The 23,243-nt window shown below is 41.4% G+C and overlaps 1 protein-coding gene across 2 annotated transcripts in view; it reads right to left on the reverse strand.

Moving 5' to 3' along the window:
• OTUD3 (OTU deubiquitinase 3) overlaps positions 1-20,900 on the reverse strand; it is a 34,507-nt gene extending 13,607 nt beyond the window's left edge. The window contains exons 1-4 of one of the 2 annotated variants that reach the window (XM_022551856.3): positions 20,523-20,896; positions 13,759-13,907; positions 8,522-8,634; positions 4,830-4,952 (exon numbers count right to left, since the gene is read on the reverse strand). In XM_022551856.3, the coding sequence (XP_022407564.1) occupies positions 4,830-4,952; positions 8,522-8,634; positions 13,759-13,907; positions 20,523-20,743 (606 nt within the window). In that variant the 5' untranslated portion in view covers positions 20,744-20,896. Of the gene's footprint in view, positions 1-4,829; positions 4,953-8,521; positions 8,635-13,758; positions 13,908-20,522 lie in introns of both variants that reach the window. The other variant, XM_089899742.1, reaches the window with a different exon arrangement.
• Between the last annotated feature and the right edge of the window lie 2,343 nt (positions 20,901-23,243).

Genomic DNA, 23,243 nt, shown 5'->3' on the forward strand with positions numbered 1-23,243 from the left:
TATCACAGGTGAGCGTGACTCATTTAACCTCACGTGCTACCACCACACTCAAGGGTACCTGTCAAATTCTAAAAACTAGAAGAGCCGCTCACTTGGTATCCACAGGCCTTTACAACCTAAACCCATTTCAGAAAAGCTAAAATCATCCCTCTGTGGCTCCCAATCACTTTCTCCCCCTGCTTGCTATTAATGCAGGGAGATAGGAAATGAGCAAGGACAGTTCCACTTTTTGCATGTAAAAGTGTAAGTGGACTCTAGCAATGTCAGTCTATTCCTTAGAATGTTAATAAAAAGCAACCTATTCTAAAAATTTACCCTAACCATTTGGCTATGTGCAGCAAGTCTTTGAAATTCATCCAAAGGAAATAATGTCAAGTATAGAAAGAATTTTTGTTAAAGCGCTCCTCACAGCGCCACTAAGAGTGGTGAATAACTGGAAACACCTAAAGGTTTCATAGTGTGAGTATGGTTAAATAACCACGGTAAATCCACAGAATGATGCTTCATTCCCATTCAAGTAAGGTACACAACAAGGATTTTCACCACCACCATGATTATTTAACCATGTCTTGGAGGTAACAGCAATGCAATTAGCGCCCCCCCCCCGAAAAAAAAGAAAAATTAGAAGTATAGAACTGAAAAGGAAGAAGTTATTGCTATCTGCAGATAATATAATTCTATACCTTAAAAAAAAAAGAGAAAGAGAGAGAATCAACAAAAAAACTACTCCAAACAAAAAGAATTCTGGAAAATCCTATGTTTATAAGGAATGTAAATTGATAAAGCCACTATGGTAAACAGTATGGAGGTCCCTTAAAAAACTAAAAATAGAACTACCTATATGACCCAGCAATCCCACTACTGGGCATGTACCCAGAGAAAACCATAATTCAAAAAGACACACGCACCCCAATGTGCACTGCAGCACGATTTACAATAGCCAGGACATGGAAGCAACTTAATTACCCATTGACAGATGAATGGATAAAGAAGATGTGGCACATATATACAATGGAATATTACTCAGCCATAAAAAGGAACGAAATTGGGTCATTTGTAGAGACGTGGATGGACCTAAAGACTATCATACAGAGTGAAGTAAGTCAGAAAAACAAATACCGTATATTAACGCATATATGTGGAGTCTAGAAAAATGGTACAGATGAACCAGTTTGCAAGGCAGAAATAGACACAGATGTAGAGAACAAACGTATGGACACCAAGGGGGGAAAGCAGTGGGGGGCAGGGGCGGGTGGTGGGATGAATTGGGAGATTGGGATTGACATGTATACACTAATCTTTTAAAGTACATGTATCTTTTAAAAAGAAATAAAAATAACAAGTGCTGGTGACGATGTGGAGACAGCAGACCCCTCAATACGCTGCTGGTGGGAATGTAAAAGGGTGCAGCTACGCACTGTGGAAAACAGTGTGGCAGTTTCTCAAAAAGTTAAAGATAGAATTACCATATGATCCAGCAATTTCACTCCTAGATATACAGTTGGCGGGTTTGGGCTACACGGTCCACTTATACAGACTTTTTTCAGCAGTTAATACTACAGTACTACACAATTCACGACTGGTCAAATCCAAAGATGCAGAACTGCAGATACGGAAGCTCAGATACAGACAGTCAACTATAAGTTATACTTGGATTTTCAACTGCACATAATTGGCACCCCTGACCCCTGTGTTGTTCACAGGTCAACTGTATATCCAAAAGGTTGAGAATAGGTACTCAAATACGATACACACATATTCATAGCAGCACTATTCACAACAGCCAAAGAGTATGAAACAACCCAAATGCCCGTCAACAGATGAAAGGATAAACAAAATGTAATATATCATACAATGGAATATTATTCAACCTTGAAAAGAGCAAAGTACTGATAAGTGCTGTGACATGGATGAACCTTGAAAATATTATGCTAAGGAAACCCAGACACAAAAAGCCACATAGTGTGTGATTCCATTTATAAGAAATGTCCAGGTTAAGTAAGTCCACAGAGACAGAAAGTAGACTGGTGGTGGCTGGGATAGAAAAGGAATGGGGAATGACTGCTTAATGGGCACCAAGTTTTCTTCACGGTGATGAAAATGTTTTGGAACTGGATGGAGGAAGTGGTTACACAGCTTTATAGGTGTTTTCAGTGCCACTGAATCATATACTTTAAAATGGTGAATTTTCTGTTGTGTGAATTTTACCTCAATTAAAAAGTAAGAAAATTCTGTAGCATAGCTGGGTATGTACATAATTAACATTTTGTTAACAAATCTCATATATACAAATATAAAGGGGAAAAAGATCCTTTCCTAACAACAGGAACAGAAAACAGAAAACATCTAAGAATAACTCAGTAAAAAATGGGAAAGAAATTTAAGGGGAAAAAAAAATGTCATGAAGAACCTAGGGGTAAGACAGGAATAAAGACGCAGACCTACTGGAGAACGGACTTGAGGATATGGGGAGGGGGAGGGGTGAGCTTTGACAGGGCGAGAGAGAGTCATGGACATATACACACTAACAAACGTAGTAAGGTAGATAGCTAGGGGGAAGCAGCCGCAAGGCACAGGGATATTAGCTCGGTGCTTTGTGACAGCCTGGAGGGATGGGATAGGGAGAGTGGGAGGGAGGGAGACGCAAGAGGGAAGACATATGGGAACATATGTATATGTATAAATGATTCACTTTGTTATAAAGCAGAAACTAACACACCATTGTAAAGCAATTATACCCCAATAAAGATGTTTAAAAAAAAAAAAAAATGGGAAAGAGCTATATGAAAAAAGTGCTCCCGCAGATCGCCAAAAAGTCAACGAAACAAATAAAAAGCTTATCAGGTTCCTGGCTAGGAAGATTCAACATCATAAAGATGAAAATTTTTGCCTGTTAATCTATTAATTTAATGAGATCCAATAAAAGCAAATTATCAACAGGACTTCTTTTTAACTAGACAAACATATTCTAACACTCATATATAAAACAAAAAAAGCAAGAATATACAGGAAATCAAAAAAAAAAGAAAGTAACAATGAGTGAAGAGTTCTACTAGATTTTAAAATACACTGTTTCTTAACTAAAACAATGAACACATTAACATATGAAGAGTAAAACCAGTGGAATAGAACCAATGTCTAGAAATAGACCCAACTACACATGGGAATTTATTATATGAAAAAAGCAGCATTTTAAATCAGTGGACAAAAGACATGTAATTAATAAACAGTTTTGGGTTCAACTAGGTAACCACAAGGAAAAATATAAAGTTGGATCCATACCTCACACCTGTATATCAATATAAATCCCAAATAGAGACAAGATCTAATTTCTTTTAAAAAATGAAAGTACAGAAGGACTAAAATAAACTATGGGAGAATTCTTTTTAACCTCAGAGTGGGAAGAGCTTCCTAATCATGACCCAAAACCCAGAAGACATTTATATGTTGTCTTGAAAACTTGATAAATTTAGCCACATAAAAATTTAAAATTCCTTCAGAGCAAAGACAATATGGGAAAGAATAAAAAGACAAATGACAGACTGTGAAAAATTTGCAAATCATACCACAAATAGAGGCTAATTTCCCTAATACATAACGATTTCCTAAAAATCATTAAGAAAATTGAACAGGAAAAAAATGGACAAAAAACATGAATAGAGTTCACACAAAAAAGGACAAAAGCAGGTTTTAAACACAAGAAAAGATGCATAAGCTCACTAATAAGAAAAATACAAATTAAAGCTATGTTAAGAAAACTATTTTTTCCCTAACAGTGACACAGATTTAAAAACTTGATAACACACTGTGCTGGCAAAGGTGCAGAAGAGACACATATTGCAAGTGGGAGTGTAAACTGACTAAGACTTCTACAGAGAGCAACTTGGCAATATCTACCAAAATTATAAATGCACACGTCCTCTGATGTAGTAAGAACCTTCTAGGAATTTATTCCACAAATACACTCGCACATGTGTGAAAAGATACACATATAAGGCACTGCATGCTGTTTGTAAAAGCAAAGTTTGAAAGCCATCTAAAAGTCCATCAAAGGGACTATTCAAGCACATTATAATGCATCCATACACTAGAATACTATGGAGCCATTTAAAAAGATTTAGGAAGTTCCTTATGTACTGCTATGAATTAAACTCCGAGATATGTTCCATTCGAAAAGCATGGTGCAGAACAGTATACAGAGGATGCTACAATTGTGGATAGGAAGAATGTACTCAAGCAAAAGTGAAATACATGCACATACTCACATATTTGCTTGATATGTAAAATATCTCTAGGTAATTTTATGATATACTAATAACATTGGTTGCATCCAGGGAGGTAAACAAGGGTGGGAGAGCGACATTTACTTTATTTTTTTAATTACAAAGAAAGTGTCTAATAATGTGAGGAAAGGCTTGTGAAATAATGTTAATGGCAAAAAAGCAGGAAACAAAGCTATACAAATACGAAAACAATACCAAAAATTGTTGATTCTGTGCATTTTAAATTTTCTTCTCTACTTTTTCTATAGTTTCTGAATTTTAGATACAAAGCGTGGATTAATTTTAAAACATAAAAGTTATTTTAAATGTTTATATAAATTATATTCATGCAATCATAGCCATCAGCTGTTAGGGAAAGCAAAAGAACAATAATTTTATCTGCTGCTCTCACCTGAACTAACAAAATTTTAAAAAAAAATCAAGCCCAGAGATTCTTAAAGGCAACTTTCTATTAAAACATCACTGGTTTTTAGCTCCAGGGTACACAGCTCTCGACCTGGTTCCTGCAGGGCTGAGAACAGAGAAGAAAACGGAGGCTTCACTCACATCAGTCTGGAGGTGTGCAGGCGCTTCTGAGTTGTCGTTGACCCTCCGAACGCTGTCATAGTGCTCTCCGTACCGGTACGCGATGTGTAACTCCTGCACGTTGCTCTTATCCGTACCACGAATCTGCAGGCAAAGGAAGGGGAGATGCCAGCGCGGATCTGCACAGTGTCCACTTCAGAAGAGAAACGCCACCTGATTGCCCAGGAAGCCCAGTCAACAGGCTCTATATAGAAGGAATTGGGAATATGACTGCGATACGTCCTAAGCAATTTTTGAGTTATCTTTCTTCCACTCATGTATATATGATTCATCGTGCTTTAATGTGCAACTATATGGATGTAAATCCATACAAAAATGCATATTCAAAAACCAGGGGCAGATTTACCATGAAGTTAAATAAGCTTAAGTTTCAGGAGTGTTAGTACCTCTCAGCCCCTCAAATGCACAGGTCCCTTCCAAGAGGGAAGGCCCAGGGGCAGATGCAGATTTGTTGGGCTTGAAACTCAAACAATTTGGGACCCTCTTTGAGAAAAAGAATATAAAATTACATATATAAAATTGCTAGAACTCCTCCCAAGACCTTGAACGGGGCTCCATAAAAATGAAGGACCTGACACTTATGCTTCACTAGCTTCACAGTAAATCCACACTGTTTTTTTTAACAAAAATAGCATTTTTCATCAAACACATACTGAGAAACATTAACAACTCAAAACATCCCACTTATATCAATTGCAAAATAAAATTATATACAGTCAGGCAGTACTACTGCACTGCACAACCTGGAAGCACTACTCACAAGGCGTTCTGTGTGAATGGTGCCCCTGCAGCACAACCCAACCAGAATGGTGCTCCCTGGAGTCATGCAATACAGACGGCCTGAAGTGGAGCCTGGGCATCCCCCCCAAACCACCAACTCTGCAGAAACTCTACAGTAATTCTGAATCTGTCCTTTAGAAAGCCCAGTAACTGTCTATTTGTTAAAACCCCAAAATATCAGCACCTCCTTCTTGTTTTTGCTGAAAGTCACAGGCAGTAAGATACTATTATTAATTTAAACAATATCTGTGGTCTAAAACCACAGCAAAACCATGGAACAAACAGGAACTGCACAGGTCTAGAAGTCAGAACCACGCAAGTTTTCTCCAGGTAGAATATCTAGGTCTCAAAGGGCAGAGGGTCTGGTTTTGACACATGCAAAATAGAGAGAGCACCATTCATCTCCCAGGAAGACTACTGGAAAGGAAATTAGTTGATCAGAATCTCTGAATGACATAATCCCTAAAACACTTATATATTTAAATAATAATAACACTACATATGCATTATGAATAAGAAAAAATAACTTGACGAACAGTCACCAAATTGTGATGCTCACAATTGTGATGTATATTCAAAAGACCACAGAGGACTTTCATTTTCTAAGTCACACGTGTCTATATTGTTTACAGAAGCATATATTCCATTTGTAGCCAGAAAAAAAATGTACGTTGTGAGTATAAACCTCCTCATTATTAATGTAAGAGCTCTTACCCATGATAGTAGCAACCAATTCAGTTTCAATTCTCAAATTTTATAAGGTGCTTCACTGGGGTGGGGAGAGATGGGGAAAACCTAGTAGACAATTCCAGTATACAGGAAATGTATTTATTTTAAAAACATATACTCTGAATGTTTAGCAAGAGGACACTACAGAAATAAATGTATTTGAAAAAAAAATCTAGTTATGCAGAATTATCTTCCACAACTACCTAGATAATTAAGAAACTTTAAAAACGGTTATCAAAGGAGGAAAAGGCAACCTACAGTTACTGAGTTGGCCCTGAGTATATTCCTTCAAGAAGAGGATCATTATGCTGTATATTCAAATGATTTTGATGACTTCTGCTAAGCAGTAAAGATTTCAAGACAAAAAATTGGGACAACGAAAGAGGCAACCAGTCTTCTTGGCTCAAAGACATCCTTAGAAAGAGAGAGCCTCACTAAAAATATGATAGCTCTCCCCGGTGTCAGTACATGTGACAACACTACCCCAAAGAACAGCACATACAGATATTGTTTCCTATCCTGCTCACTGTATCCCTGCAACGTAAAGTCCTTACCAACCCATGGAGTATCTAATTTATTTTGTTGTAGTGTAATTTTTGTTAAAAGGACATTATGCCAGACACAAAAAGTTATATACTTCCATTTATATGACATCCTGCAAAGGCAAAAACTGTAAGAGACAAATCAGATTAGTGGTTACAAGAATCTGGGAGTGGGGGGAGGGGACTAGTGACTGAAAAGGGACATGAGGTAACTTTTTGGGGTGGTGGAAATATACTGTATATTGATAGTGGTGGTATTTACATGACTATGTTTGTCAAAACACATAGAAGTATACACCAGAGAATGGTGAATTTTGCTACATGTAAATTATATCTCTATAAATGACTTTATTTTTAATGAGCAAAGGCTAAGCAAAGGAATAAGCAATTTACAAAGAAATATATATGCAGGTGATATAGGAAACCAATGAGGAAAAAAGGCCATTGGTGCCTTGATAATAATATAATATATAGGGATACACAGTGTGTGTATATATACACGTATGGATGTGTCTGTGTGTGTGTAGACTTGCTTAAAACGTGTGACATTGTGATAGTCTCTTCCCAGTCATACATGAATGATTTTATAGTTAAGAGTGTGTGTGAATAACAGGGATGCACACTAAAATGTTAATAGTAATTATCTCTGGGGAGTATGATGACTCTGAGTGATTTTTATTTGCCTTTAATGGGCTTTTCTGAATTTTGAAATTGTTCTATAATCATTATGTTTTACTTTCTAATTAAAAAAAACAAAGTTAGAAATGGGGGAGTAGTGGAGCAGGGGAGAGAGGAAGACTGATAGGAATCACCTGACCAGTCTCCAGGAGCTGAGCCACAAAGTGAAAAGCTCTCTGAGTGCAAGGAGGACGAGTAAGGGGTGGCAGTCTGTGTACAGTTTCACCCCGACCTCTGACCTTCCGTACTCCAGAATGTTCAGTTTGATGGACTGTTTGGGAGACTAGGGTACTTTAGAATAGAATAGCAAAGGTAAAGGAGGGTAAGGCAGGCCTAAGCGACCCAGCAGCAGCGTGCTCTGCCATCCCACAGCACAAACGCAGCATTTGTTGTAAAATCTTACTTGCTGTAGAAAAACCATTGGAACCGCTATGTATAGCCGGGCAGGGCACAGAAATAGAGCTTGACACCCTAGGCCATGAAATAAATTTTGTTGTTCAGAAATTCTTTTTAGCAACAGCTATTATAGTGAATTTGGTCTTTGTTTTTCTCCATCTAAAAAACAAAAACATATACATGGAACAGATATATTTCAAACTAGAATATGTATGCAAATCCTTTAAATTCTCACTGAGGTATTTTTACAAAATTATCTAAGTTATTTCCACAGGAGGCTCTCCACCCCAAACTACCCAATTAACTGACTGCTGAGTAACATTTCTGGCATTTTAAAGGGTTTTGAATTATACTTCAGACTCCATTTGTAATGCAGGGTTTAACTCCAAGCCACCACAAGCTTCCCATCTTGGGTTAAAGTCACCCTGCATAGTTCAATATCGTAAGTCAAGCCCCATCATCTGAGGACATCCCCAAAGCTAATTTATAAACAAGAGCTTAACATAACTGCCTGAATAGGCGACCTACCTGCCACAAAGGGGCATTAAGTTGATGAATCACCACATTCAACTGATGATTTCTTGCGAAGGCTACAATTGCATCATTGCCAGCAAATGTTCCAGGCTTTGCCAAACTGGCCACTGCATGGAAAGAGAGAAAGAAAAATGAAGTCTTTATCATAGAAAAATCCAAATGCAAACATGCTTTGGTATAATTTAGTTCTAAATAACGAGAAACAGTGAACATACCTGAAAAAGTCCATTAGCTTTGTCAGTCTACGAATTGAAGCTGGTTAAACAGTACACAGACTCCTACTCAGAAGGGCACCAATCACTCATAAAGAAAGGACTCATTTATTCATTCCTTCAATAGACATTTTCTAAATGCTTCCTAAATGCCTAACTCTATGAGAGACATTGGAAATGTGACAATAACCATAACAGTTTGCATTAATGATGCTTATTATGTGGCAAGCACCGCTCTACTCACTTCTCATACTCTTTCAGATTTTATTAATTTCTTCTCACAAATCACTTTTTTTTAACGTTTTTATTGGAGTATAATTGCTTTACAATGGTGTGTTAGTTTCTGCTACATATACATATACATATATCCCCACATCTCTTCCCTCCTGCATCTCCCTCCCTCCCACCCTCCCTATCCCACCCTTCTAGCTGCTCACAAAGCACCGAGCTGATCTCCCTGTGCTACGCGACTGCTTCCCACTAGCTATCTATTTTACGTTTGGTAGTGTATATATGTCCATTTATACACTACCACTCTCTCACTTTGTCCCAGCTTACCCTTCCCACTCCCCGTGTCCTCAAGTCCATTCTCTAGTAGGTCTTTGTCTTTATTCCCGTCTTGGCCCTAGACTCTTCATGACCTTTTTGTTTTTAGATTCCATACATGTGTTAGCATACGGCATTTGTTTTTCTCTTTCCGACTTACTTCACTCTGTATGACAGACTCTAGGTCCATCCACCTCACTACAAATAACTCAATTTCGTTCCTTTTTATGGCTGAGTAATATTCCATTGTATATATGTGCCACATCTTCTTTATCTATTCATCTGTCGATGGACATTTAGGTTGGTTCCATGTCCTGGCTATTGTAAATAGAGCTGCAATGAACATTGTGGTACATGACTCTTTTTGAATTATGGTTTTTCTCAGGGTGTATGCCCAGTAGTGGGATTGCTGGGTTGTATGGCAGTTCTATTTTTAGTTTTTTAAGGAACCTCCATACTGCTCTCCATAGTGGTTGTATCAGTTTACATTCCCACCAACTCACAAATCACTTTTAATCCTCAAAACAATCCCCTGAAAAAAGGTATTATCATGTACACCATCTTACAGATGAGGAAACCAAGGCACACAGTAGTTTGCAACTGTGTCCAAGGTCATGAGCCGGTAGAGAGCAGAGCTGAGTTTCACCCCAGGCATCCTGAATCCAAGTCCTTGGCTCCTGGCCACTCCATTATACAGCCTGTCACAGTTTGCCCTGAAGGAGTTTATAACCAGTGGGGAACAAACAACAAGAAATTGGACACTGCTGATGTGTAGGTGCTTTAGGAAAGAAACATGTAGTAAAGAACGTGGTCTTACCCAAAGAGAGGTCTGGCCTTTACCCGCCCTCCGCTCCTGTGAGAGAACCTCTAAACCCTTGGGATTTCCCGAGTGATAGGGGTGTCTGTTATCCACAGGAGCCCCCTCAGCCTCAGCTGACAGCTGATGCTAAGTTTATGCACGAGGCGACTCACAGTGGACCTCTCTGGCCGTGTGATATTAGAACGACCTGGGGGACTGGGGAGCTGGAGACTGAGTTGAACCACTTAGGCAATCGATCAATAACATCTACACAGTGGAGGCCCTAATAAAAATTCTGGACACTGAAGTTTGGGTGAGGGTCCCTGGTTGCCAATACTCTTTGTATAGGTGTAACCTTCCCAGATTCTACCATTTGGCTAATTTTGATCTGTATTCTTCCCTTGTAACACACTACAACTGTGAGTATAACAGCCTTCAGTGAGCTCTCTGAGTCTTTCTAGCAAATTATCAAACCTGAGAGTGGTTCTGGGAAACCACAAACTTGCGGCTGGTGTCGGAAGTCAGGGAAGTCTCGTGTAAGACCATGTCCTTAAACCTTGCAGCTTGGCTAACTCCAGGTGGGGAACATAAGCCAGTCTGACCAGTGGGGAGGGGAGGCAAGGTGTACCAGATAAGCTTCTCAGCTGAGACAACTACGCTGCTTCCCAAAGGGCAGGTAAAAGACAGACACACAGAAGAGGAATGGGTGATGTTCCAAGCAGAAGTGAGAAAGAGAGCATGATGAGCTTGTGGACTACACAAGTATTGGCAGGGACTCAGAATGCTGAGATGGCAGGGTGGGGAAGCAAGAAAATATATTAGGAAATGACAAGAGAAGAGGGTAGGGAAAGAAGAAAATCACAGATCAGAAAGGGCTAAAGAGTTGGTACTTTCCTGGGGTCAACGGGGAGCTGCCAACAGGCATTAGACAGGGGAAGACCTATTTGATGTCCACTTAGATCACCACTCTGGCTGCAATGTGGAAAACAAACTGAAGGGGTCAGGAGGCAAACAGTATTGAAGAAATCTAGGCAAATGGCCAAAGAGGCCTGATTCTAAGAAACAGTAGAATGAGAAAAAAAACATTGAGGTAGAAGTGACAAGACTTAATGAATGACTGGGTATGAGGAGGGAGGGAGAGAAGGCATTAAGAACATTCAGGTTTCTGATCTGGGTATCTGTTTAGTTAGGGAAAAGATGATGCCGATTCTCCAAAGCCACAGTCTAAAGGAAAGAAAGAATCCTAAAGACACAGCCAGATGCAAGGGTAACCAGGTCCTGAAGAGTTAAGTGAGCCATTCAATGATTCAGTCAACAAATATGAGTGCCTACCATGTGCCAGCCATTGCCACAGTGGGGAAAAGACACAGTCCCTGCCCTCAAGAATATCATAGTATAACAAGGTAGGTAGACATTAAAAACATAACTTGGGGCTTCCCTGGTGGCGCAGTGGTTGAGAATCTGCCTGCTAATGCAGGGGACACGGGTTCGAGCCCTGGTCTGGGAGGATCCCACATGCCGCGGAGCAACTAGGCCCGTGCACCACAACTACTGAGCCTGCGCGTCTGGGGCCTGTGCTCCACAACAGGAGAGGCTGCGATAGTGAGACACCCACGCACCGCGATGAAGAGTGGCCCCTGCTTGCCACAACTAGAGAAAGCCCTCGCACAGAAACGAAGACCCAACACAGCAAAAATAAATAAATTAATAAACTCCTACCCCCGACATCAAAAAAAAAAATAACTATAAGAGTAATAAATGTAACAAGTCTAGTCTTCAACTGACACACAAGTAGAATGTGCAGACTTCTAGGTTTCTTTTCCCTTCTGCTATGGCAGTCAGAGTCACTTCCCACTTCTATGATACTCAAACTCTTATAAAGCACCAACCAACCAGCAGGCACGCACAGCGACATTTCTTGAAAATACCTTCCCACCGTACACCTAGGGTCCTGCCATACCCCCAAATCTACCACGTGAACATCACTGAAGATGTTCAAAGTCACAAACTAAAAACTCTCTTCACCTAAAATCTTTTAATTGGATCAATGACACAACTCATTTTATATGGCATTAAACTCCCAAACTTGTTCCATACGCCCACACTTAATTTGTAAACTGGTGACCATCTGATTAACTGGTGTCTGCTAGACAAAAAGGGACCCAGGAAGAGACCGTCAGAACTCCGTGGCTATGGCTAGAATAAACTAATCGCTAGGAGTTTCGCTACTGTTTCTGTTTTGTTGCTTGTGCCTAATGAATGAGTTCTTCCCCACTGAGGAAAGAGAAAGGCTTTGGGATCACAGATAGCTTCCCTCCCAAATGTCTTCCTCCTGCTGCCCTCTAGTTTATTAACAGTACAGCAACTTGGTCTTTCCCCAGGCAGAAACTTCAGAATCTCCTTTGTCTCCCCCACCCCTCCCCTCCCCCCCCCCACCTCCCAAGTCCTGTCAATTATATTGCCAAACTGTGTCTTGGTCTGGACGCCACTCATCATCCCCAGTAGCTGCCTTGGTGGAGACACGCTTATGCTTTCATCTGGCCAATGTGCAGATCTCTAACTCATCTCCCTTCTCAGTCTCTCTCCCCATCCTCTCCTGACATGGTTCCCAGAGTTAGTGCTCTAAAACGCAGAATGATTCTCTTGCCTGATAAGAGACAGACAAGACTGTGAGACCTGTAATGAAAATGTTATTTGTAAAACATATATATATCAGCACCCAGCACAGTAGATTCTCAGTAAATATCTGTCAAAATCAAAGCTTAAAAGCTAGTATTTTCTTACTAGCTTTGAGCCTATTAAGGAACTAATTTAAGTCACTAACTGACTTGCCTCAAAGAAACCAGGTTGTGTTTGGGTTTGGGGGGAAAAATTAAAATGACTTTATTGATTTTTCTGATTACAAAAGTAATGCATGATCATTTAAAAAGTCAGAAAAATCTACAGAAGATAATTTAAATACTCATAGTACCATCATCCCCAGAGGGCTGACACCTATTAAGAACTTATTTTAATTGTATTAACTAATTTAATCTTTACCAAAACCCCCTATAAATTAGGTCCTATTATTATCTCTCCTTAATAAAAGTTGTTGAAAGAGTGAGTGGTTTCTGAAAAACAGATGGAGCCGGGAATTAACCATAAAATGTTAGTATCTTTCCAGACTTCCTAATTTGGTTCTGTGTGCACACACCTTTTAAAAACAGGATCAATCTATACACACTATTTTATAACCTGCTTCCCCGCTCCCTCCCCACCACTAAATAAGAAGTCATGAATAGCTTTTCAGGTTAATTAACATCAACATTTTTTTTTCAGATTTTACTTATTTATTTATTTATTATTGGGGCCACACCACACAGCTTGGGGGATCTTAGTTCCCCAACCAGGGATCGAACCCGCACCCTTGGCAGTGAAAGCATGGAGCCCTAACCACTGGACCACCAGAGAGTTCCCAACATCATTTTTATTAATGGCATCTACATCTAAACCTAATGATTCCCAACTGCCTAGCACGCTGCCTATTATGGAGCAGACAAATAAATACTTGTTGAATAAATGAATGCCATAATTTATGTAATCAAACCCCTAGCTGGAAGGGTAGGGGATCCTGATGGATTTAATTACCCAATGCATTTACTCCTGGAGGATCCAGTGTCTCACGGTGAACCTACCATGTTTCTCAAAAGGAATGTCATCTTCTACAAAGGGTTCAAAATCTTCTCTCTGCTTTATCATGTAGTCCACTGTCTCTTGTCGGTGCTTGAGGTGATTTCGTGAGTGTCCCTCCAACTGATCACCAAGAGCTCTGAATAGGCAATTGCTATCAAAACAAAACGCTGGTCAAGACCTTTTAAAAATGAACTTAGTTCATCTAAAACAATGATGTTTCATGCTAGGCCATCCATGGAAATCTTTCACACAGAAAAGAGATAAAGCCTCAACTCTGACTGTCCAGGTTCCTCTCAGATACCAGGGGGGAGAGCACTAGGGAAGATATTCAATCACATTACCTTTTTGAGAGGCATCAAATAAGAATCCTATTCCCCACTTACCAGCTGGCTGACTCAGGAGAGATACTGAACTTCTCTGTACTTTCGCTGCTTCAACAAGTGAAGTTTGGTGATATACTAACCACCTGAAGACAGGGTCCAGACACTACAGGCCATTCCACACCTAAGGGCTATGACTCCCAGATCCCCTTCCAAAATAATAAATCATATCTACTGCCTCTTTTCTGAAACCCTTTTCACTATGGCTGCTCAGCTATTCACCTAACAAGTACCAAAAAGATAGCAATTTGTCAAGCTCCCAATAGAAACAGCTGAGCTGAACATCCTCTTTGAGTCCTAAGGACACAGTGGGGAAAGCTGTGGGAAGAGCACCTGGACAACACACAGGCATAGTTCACAAGGACACTCTCCCTCCTCGACTCATCGCCTCTCACCCAAGGGCCACAATGCTGTCCTTATTCCTGCCAAATGGAAACTCTCCAAGTTTTCTTTCTGTTTTGTTTCTAAAATTAAAATGCTGGTAATAAATTGTAAGAGTTATCTTTACTTTCAAACCCCTTAAAGGCTTCTAAAATTCCAAACTATACCACAAACACAGAGCCCAGATACACAGAGACTGAAACAAGACAAACACAATCTGGTATCCTCAAAACTAAGGAAATAGCCATTCTGAAGCCAAACAGTTGTCCACTTTCACACCAAACTGCTTACTCTTCCAAATGAAAACCTATGATATTCTAATTCCAAAATATAAACTCATCACACTTCTGGAAGGACTTCAAACCTAAATGTATAGGTGACAGAGGTTTTCTGTTTTTCAACTCAGAAAAGTGAGTTTTCAACAGAAAGTTATAGAGAGGTAGGAATCTCTTCAAACATATAAGGAGATATATATATATTTTTTGTGTTTGTTTGTTTGTTTTCGTGGGGCGAAGGGGAGAATTTAGACAACAGATTCTACAAACTAGAATCCAAGAAACTCTACATCAATCTGGGGCAACATTCTAGAAGGGACTGGAACGTAACAGTTCTATACACTAGAATGAGGGGTCTGTTGCTAAAATCTAACAATGGCAGTCTTTTTTCAACCACAGGAATAAAGTAAGCTAATGGATAAGATGTTCTCAATTTTAAGCTTCTCTCTCAAACTTTGCTTAAAACTTTAACACCTGCCACCACTAGTTTATTCTTGAATCCAGTTTAAAAGAAGGCATGATTTGGTGCAAAATTACATATTTAGTTGCTTTACATTTGACACCTCAAAATTCATGGTGTTCTGCAGAAAGTAACATGCTTTTCATGAACTTTCAGCAACAGAGGCAAATGTTCTCCACATAAGCCAAAAAAGTAGGTATCAAACTGTATATACTGCATGAGCGCAAGCATGTTCGTCTGTATACTATATACACAGATGTAGAAACACATACAAATGTATGCAAAGAAAAAGCACTGAAACCATCACTTAAACAGCTCTTACAATGTGCCAGGGACTGTTCCAAACACTTTATATGTATTAAATGTGTTTAGTCCTTACAACTCTGTGAGATGGGCACTATTACTATCCCCCTAAGGTAACTTGCCCAAGGTCACAAAATCAGTAGGTGGTGGACCCAGGATTCAATCCCAGGCACCAAAATGTTAGTAACAGTTATCCCTGGGGAGTGGAATTAGGATTATTTGTTAAACTTAGTTCGATATACTTTTCTATATTTACCAAACTTTCCTTGAGCTCACTAAAAACAAGTAGTCAAAATGAAAAATCAAGATAGACAAATCACTTCCTTTTCTGACAGAGTTACAAGATAGTAGCACATGAAATGTGAACAAACTCTACAAACAACCTAGGTTCCCTTAGGGAGCCCAGCAAGCGCACTCACGATCCTCGTGAGAACAGTGCGGCCAGGGCCCAAAGGGCCTCTAGGAGATCCCAGCTGTATCCTGAGTCCACACCCTCACCCAACACACTACAGCAGGGCTTCTCACCACCCCACACACTGTTGACATTCTGGAATAATCCTCTGTCCTGTGCACTGGAAGATGTTTAGGAGCATCCTTGGCCTCTACCCACTAGATGCCAGTAACACCACTACCACCGTGTTCCCGCCAGTTTTAACAGCCAAAAATATCTCCAGCCATTGCCAAATGTTCCCTTGGGGGAAAAATCATGCCCACTTCAGAACCACTGCACTATAGGGATATATGTAAAGTCTTGCATTTGAGTTCACAAAACTAACCAATTACATTAATTAAGGGTTTTGGGTGCTCAGTAATTTAGCATGAGACAATACTGCAACGTTAGGTGTTAAAAAAATTAATGGGCTCTTAGGCTGCAGTAATGGCAGTAAGTATGCAGAAGTCGGGGGATAGGGGGTCAGATTTTGTTCTGTTCTTTGAGGTCAGACCCCAGCTAAAGTACTGTATATGATTCTAGTTACTACATTTTAAGATAGGTTCAGATGAGTTGATGTGGCTTTAAACTAAATAATATGAAGAACATAAACAACGAGTGACTTCTAGCCTAAAGAAAGCTCAGGGGGACATGATAGCTGCCTCCAACTATTCGTCATGGTGAAAGGGATATTATCCTTGTACAATAAAACTAAACTAAAACAAGGAAGCTACAGGGACATAGATTTTGGCAAATAAAAGGTAATTTTATTTTAGGTCTATAGAGACGGACTGCACAGACTAAGGATTTTGTACATTTCTATTGACAAGCCTCAGGGATTGCCTACATGTGTGTTATACAATATGGTTGCCACTAACCACAGGTGATTACTAAGCACTTGAAATGTGGTTAATACAAACTGAGGTGTGTTGTAATTGTACGAGACTTACACTTTTGGACATTATTTTAAAAACTTGTTTCATTTTACCTTTTTAATGTGGCTAACAGACAAATTTTTAATTATTGTACATATGTGGTTCCCATTTTATTTCTATCAGACAGTGCTGGTCTCAATCACTGATTCTCGAAGTGTGACCCCTGACCAGCAACATCAGCATCACCTGAGAACTTGTTCAAAATGAAAATTCTGAGCCGCCTAGCCCAGCCCCAGCCCTACTGAGTCAGACACTCTGGGGTTGGGAACCCAGCAATCTCTTCCCTCTGAGGGTTTAATTAGCCCTCCAGGTGATTCTGTTGTATGTTAAAGTTTGAGAAACACCAGTCTAGACTCTAGACTCTAAATCAGCAGTTCTCAATTATACTGCACATTAAAATCACATGTGGACATTTTTAAACATTATCCCTAACCAGGCCCCACTGCCTGAGATTCTGGTGTGGCTGATCTAAGGGAGCGCCCAGGCGCTGTATTTTCTCCAAAGTTCCCCAAGTGATTCTATTGTGCCACCAAGGTTGAAAACCACTGAGCCAGACACAAAAGATGAGGCTGCTGTACAGGTGATGCAGGTACTAATGGATAATCAGACAAGATGACAAAGTGTGAATGCCCTTCTAGCGCTAAGATCCTACGATTATAAAAATAAGGTAAAACTTTCACAATAAAACAACCTGAGACAGAGACAAATGGCTAAAATTAGTGATTCTTTAATGCTTTAATATTGGAACACTACTAATTAGCAATGTACTTTGAGGCTACATTTAGGAAGATACAACTGGATATAGTTCAGAGAGATGTTAATATTGTACTGCCTAATCCAATTAGCGATTCTTTTCACGCTACATCCAATCATGTTTTTAAGGACAACATCAAGGTTAAAATATTTCTTGTTTTGAAACGGAATCCAATTTATGTCCACCCTCCAGATAACACAACAAATATGAAGGTGGGCCATGATGCATTACAAAAATCCATAAGTAGCTCCCTGATTAATCTATGCTACACTGATTTCACGTAAAGGCTACATTAGAGAACACCAGCTAATTTCTTCCCAAGTACCCGAAGGTTCCAGAATGCTACAAGTACCATACTGCTAACAACGAATACGCCTATATAGTGTGAGACGCTATCTCAGGCTGCTCAATATTGTAATCAGACCAGAACGGAAAGACAGAAGAGTGAGGATTGTCAACTATTTTTTTATTACCGTAACTTTATATTTCACCAAGAGTACTTAATAAATGTTAACAACTTAAAGAATCTGTTGATGCCCACTAACCTGTAACATACACAGGAAGCACCACCCACTGCACAGTGATAAAGCCTGTCATCACCATATCCCAAAGTACCACAACACTAAAGAGGGCTGAACAGTCCATGGCACCCATGGGAAGAATTTGTGAACAGAAAGGGGTTAGCTTCATGGAGCCCCCAAAGGAGAAACTATCATTATCCTTTTATCCATCTAACATTGTCCAAAGAATAGGGACGTCAGAAGTGAGAGACACGAGCATTGCAGTCAAGCTGGCCTCTGCCTCTGCAGCCTCACTGCCGCTGACTTCTACCCTTGTACCCTATACTCCCGTCATCCTAAACAACTTGCAGATGTCTCAAAAATAATGTGCTCCTGTGCCTTTACATGTATTACTCCTCAGCCTGGAATGTTCTCTTGGCATATTTTTATTGGATTTTTATTGGTCCTTCATGACCCAGTCTGAGTATGACCTCCTCTGAAAGGCATCTAGCACACGGTAGGTTTCGATGAGCGTTTGATGAATGAACAAGGTTTCCCTGACCACTTCTGGGAGTGTTGGCAACTTCCTTCTCAATAGTACCACTATAATCGGTCACTGTTAAGAATATATCAACTTGCATTTTAATTATTTATATCATCCATTCTTAAAGTGTGGCCCAGTTTGGGAAGGGAGGGTATCTCTGAGAACATTTCAGGGTATCCATGAGTCCAAAACTAAGATGTTATTTATCTTTTTCACTCTCATTCTCTCACAAGTGTCCCGTGGAGTTTTCCAGAGGCTACCTGATATGTGATACTCGATGTTATCACTCTGAAAGTTAATATAATGTGTGTTTGTGTATTATGTTTTTAATTTTTATTTTACTTTCTAATATAGTAAATATTGATACCTATAACCCACATAAACAAAAGCTCTTTGGAGTTCTCAGTAATTTTTAAGAGTGTAAAGGGATCCTAAGACCAAAATGTTTGAGACCTGCTGCTATGTCTCTCTTACTAAGCTTGAACGTTATCTTAGTCATCAATGTGTTCCCAGCATCTCTGTGCTGCAATTCCTGCTCATAAGCAATCTTCTGTTGAGTACTTCAGTTCCTGGATACCCTGCCAGTGGGAAGCCCATGCCCAGTACAGCAGACACAAGCAAACCAATCATTTGCAAGGAAGAAGCAGACCCCAGCCCAATCCCACCGGAAAGTACTCAACTGGTATTTCGGTTTATAGAGCAATGTCTTGTGCTTGTGAGTTTGCTTAGGATAAATAAGGCCCTGAATATTTATTAACTATATTTGACAAAAATCAAGGTACTAGGCTAAAAGCAAGACCCAGCAAAGCAAGCTTTTAACTGTAGCGACTCCACTAAGAAAATGCCTCTCTGAGGGGCCCTGCTGAGGGTCTAGTTGGCCTCCCTCTATGATATTTTTATCATTCATTCATTCAACAAAAATGCCCAAATGAAGGGAGGAACAAAAACAACCAGGCTGTTATTAATACTATCTCTTCAAGAGTGCCACACTCTGGCCTCCAGACCCCCTTTTACCTACCCCTGCAATGGGGATGTTAACTGATCTCCTGCCCTCTCCCCTACCCTTTCTCTCCTTCCCTCCACGCTCCTGGATCCATATGCCCCTTCCCGAGGCCATTCTTCCTTCCCTTCGCCCAGTCCCTCCCTCCCACCCCGTTTATTTATCCCGTGTTCCCTAAAAAAGTTGGACACAGATTCCAGTCTAAACCCCAAGCAAACTTGGGTAAACGCCATTGCTTACAGAGAAACTGAAGCCCATATAAGTAAGAATTAGAGAAGCTGCCTTCAGCTCAGTGAACAACAGGCCCTCACAGACCTAATTTCCCAAGCGTAAAAGGAGGGCAATATCCAACAGTAAGGACTCAAAGGAGGCCAAGCGTTATACCAAGTGGGGCTTACGCCTTTCTACTCGTCTGATGGTCATTACGACCGCTCTCCGCGCGGTCCTGCTCTTCGGCTGACTGGCTCCATCTCATTCGTTCAGGTCTCAGCTTAAATGTCACCTTCCAGGGGGGCCTTCCTGAGCACCGATCTAAAGGAGACCTGCTCCAGTATTCTCTCTCAGGACCCCTTTACAGTTTGCTTGGAGCCTTTGCCACGATTAGGGCAACTGGGGATTACTCGAGCGTCTCGAGGGGAGGGGTCTGGCCGCCTCGCTCGCCGCCGGACCCCCTGCATTAGGAAACGGCTGGCTCGCAGCTGGCGCTCGGGGCCGCCCGATGAATGGATGGGCGAGAACCGGCGACGGTCGCCATGCCCGGCGGGTCCCCCGGCGCCGCCCCCCGCGCTCCCGAGCCCGCCTCACCCGTCCCCCGGCACCTCCCGCAGCTTCAGCCCCAGGGCCTGCAGCTGGTTGGCGAAGCTGACGAACTCCTCCTCGCAGCCGCCGCCGCCGCCGGGCTCCGGCCGGTTCCGCCGCTCCTTAGCCAGGGCCCGACGCGCCGCCCGCTCGTCCCGCTTGCGCTCGGCCTCGGCTTTCCGGCTGCCGCTGCCCGGCCGGCTCTTCGCCGCCTGCTTCCGGGACATGTCCTTGGCCCCGCGGCCCGCAGCGGCAGGAGGGAGAGCCGCAGGACCGCCGGGCGGCCGCCTCAGGTGCCGAGGCGGCGAAGCGGCGTAGGCTACGGAACCCGGCGACGGCGACACTGCCACCCCGCCTGCGCCGGCGCCGGGGACCCAGGTCATCTGATGGAACCCCGCCCCTCCGCCCGGCTAGGTTGACAGGCGCCATAGAGAGCTCGCCTGGGAGGGCTAGAGGGGAAGCCATGTTTGTTTGTTTCGCTCCTCCCTCTATCGGTGGGTGGTACTCCAAGTGAGCCGCCGGTGGGACCAGAGAGAACAAAGCAGGAAAAGGTCAAGGAGAGCCGGGGAACTAAAGCGCATACACTTTACTTAATCCTGGCGTTCTCTGCTTCTCTACCTTCCCTCATAACTCAGGGGGAGGTAGCCCTTGTCCAAAACTGGCTCCTCTTGTAATCTTGATTCCACCGTAAGGTGACCAGCCCAGGTTTACCTGGACTAAGGGTTTTCCAAGGGTGCAGGACTTTCAGTTTTAAAACGGGGCTAGCCCCAGGTAAACCAGGGTAGTTGGTAACCCTAATCCACATCCACGTACCCTGGAAGCTAACTCCAGCAGTAATCCCCTCTCTCCTGCTGTAATCCCCTCTTCTCCCTCATCCTGGACCCTCTTTCTTAACTCTTCCTACGGTGATGCCACTGTCTCCTCCACATCTTGACCCTCTAACCAGTCTCTTTCACCATTTCTGGGAATGTTCCTAATGTTTCTGCCCTTAATGATGTTACTTTCCCTACTTACAAGTTCCCCTTTGGGAATAGCCTCCATTTCCTCAGTTTCAGCTAATGTCTCTACTTACCTTCAGTGTGTAAGTAACTCTCACTTCAGCCCTTGTGGTAGATACCAGATGTAACACTGAATCAAAGAGACGTGGCGATTGCCCTCAGGGAGCCCAGATTCCAATGAGACATATGGGCAAGGACACAGCAATTTCGATACTGCATGACAAATTCTATCAAGGGTGCAGTGGGGCAAAAAGTGGAGTGAAAAATGCAGAAAGGCTTCCCAGAAGAGCTGGGTTCTAGGCTGAAGCTTAAAGGATGAGGAGGACTTGGCCAGACTACGACAGTTAAGAGAGAGGGGATTGTGTGTGCAATACCAGAGCTCCATTTTGAGGAACTGAAGAAAGTTCAATCTGACAGCAGCCCAGGACTTGAGCTATGAGACAGGAAATGAAAGGAAGGCCCAGATCTGGACCAGTCTTGTGGGCCCTGTGAACAGGTTTAGTCCCAGTTCTCAGAGCCATGGGGAGCCATTGAAACACTTTAATCAGGAACTAACCTGAGCAGGCTTATGTTTAAAAAATGTCTTTGGCTCTAGTTAGGAGAATGGGTTGAAGGAGGGATGCCAGGTAGGAAGTTCCTGTAGCTATCCAAGGACAGGTGATGGTGATGGGGTTGGGGATGTGGATTGGGATGGGATGCTGAGTCTGGGATGGAAGGGAAGAGAAGTAGGTCGGAAAGATAAATTCACATGCTAGTAAAAGTTCATGAAATGGAACTGGACTGAATTGTTGTAGAATGTTTCACATGCTTCTCTGAAGTTGCTGAAATTCCTCCTCTACAGATCCCTCTTTTAGTCTCAGAAAGAAAGAATGTGAGTTATGCCTGGCCCCGCCTTTTCTTACACAGACATCCCAAGGCCTGCAACAACCCCTCTGCTTGTATTTAGTTAAGTTGGGAGGCAGTGCTAGGAGTGGAAAAACCACTGCACAGGATGGCAGAGCCCCAGGTACCGGTTCAGGTCTATCGCTAACTCATTCCATGATTGTGGGTGAGTTGCTTAACATCCTTTTCCTCATTTGTAAAACAGGAATAACAGTGAAGACCACATACGATCATAATGATAATAATGACAAACTTTTATGGTATTGACCATGTTCAAGGCACTATTCTAATTGCTTTACAAATACTACCTTATTTAATCATTACAACAACCCAGTGAAATATGTGGGGTTTTTTTGAAAGTGGACTTTTAAAAAATTTTTTTATAATTTTTATTGGAGTATAGCTGATTTACAATGTTGTTTTAGTTTCAGGTGTACAGCAAAGTGAATCTGTTATACATGTATCACATATCCACTCTTTTTTAGATTCTTTTCCCATATAGGTCATTACAGAGTACTGAGTAGAGTTCCCTGTGCTATACAGTAGGTCCTTATTAGTTCTATTTTATATATAGTAGTCTGTATATGTCAATCCCAGTCTTCCAATTTACTCCCCCCCCCTTACCCTCTGGTAACCATAATTTTTTTTTTTACATCTGTAACTCTATTTCTGTTTTGTAGATAAGTTCATTTGTACCCTTTTTTTAGATTCCACATATAAGCAACACCATATTATGTTTGTCTTTCTCTATCTGACTTACTGAAATCTGTGTTATTTTTAATTCCCACCATCTAGGTGAGAAAACTGAGGCACAGAGAGGTTAAGTAACTTGCCCAAAGTCACATAG

This window comes from Delphinapterus leucas, chromosome 1, assembly GCF_059928025.1.
Source record: "Delphinapterus leucas isolate spDelLeu-1000000601 "Yukka" chromosome 1, BTC_Dleu_Yukka2, whole genome shotgun sequence".
Taxonomy (NCBI): domain Eukaryota; kingdom Metazoa; phylum Chordata; class Mammalia; order Artiodactyla; family Monodontidae; genus Delphinapterus; species Delphinapterus leucas.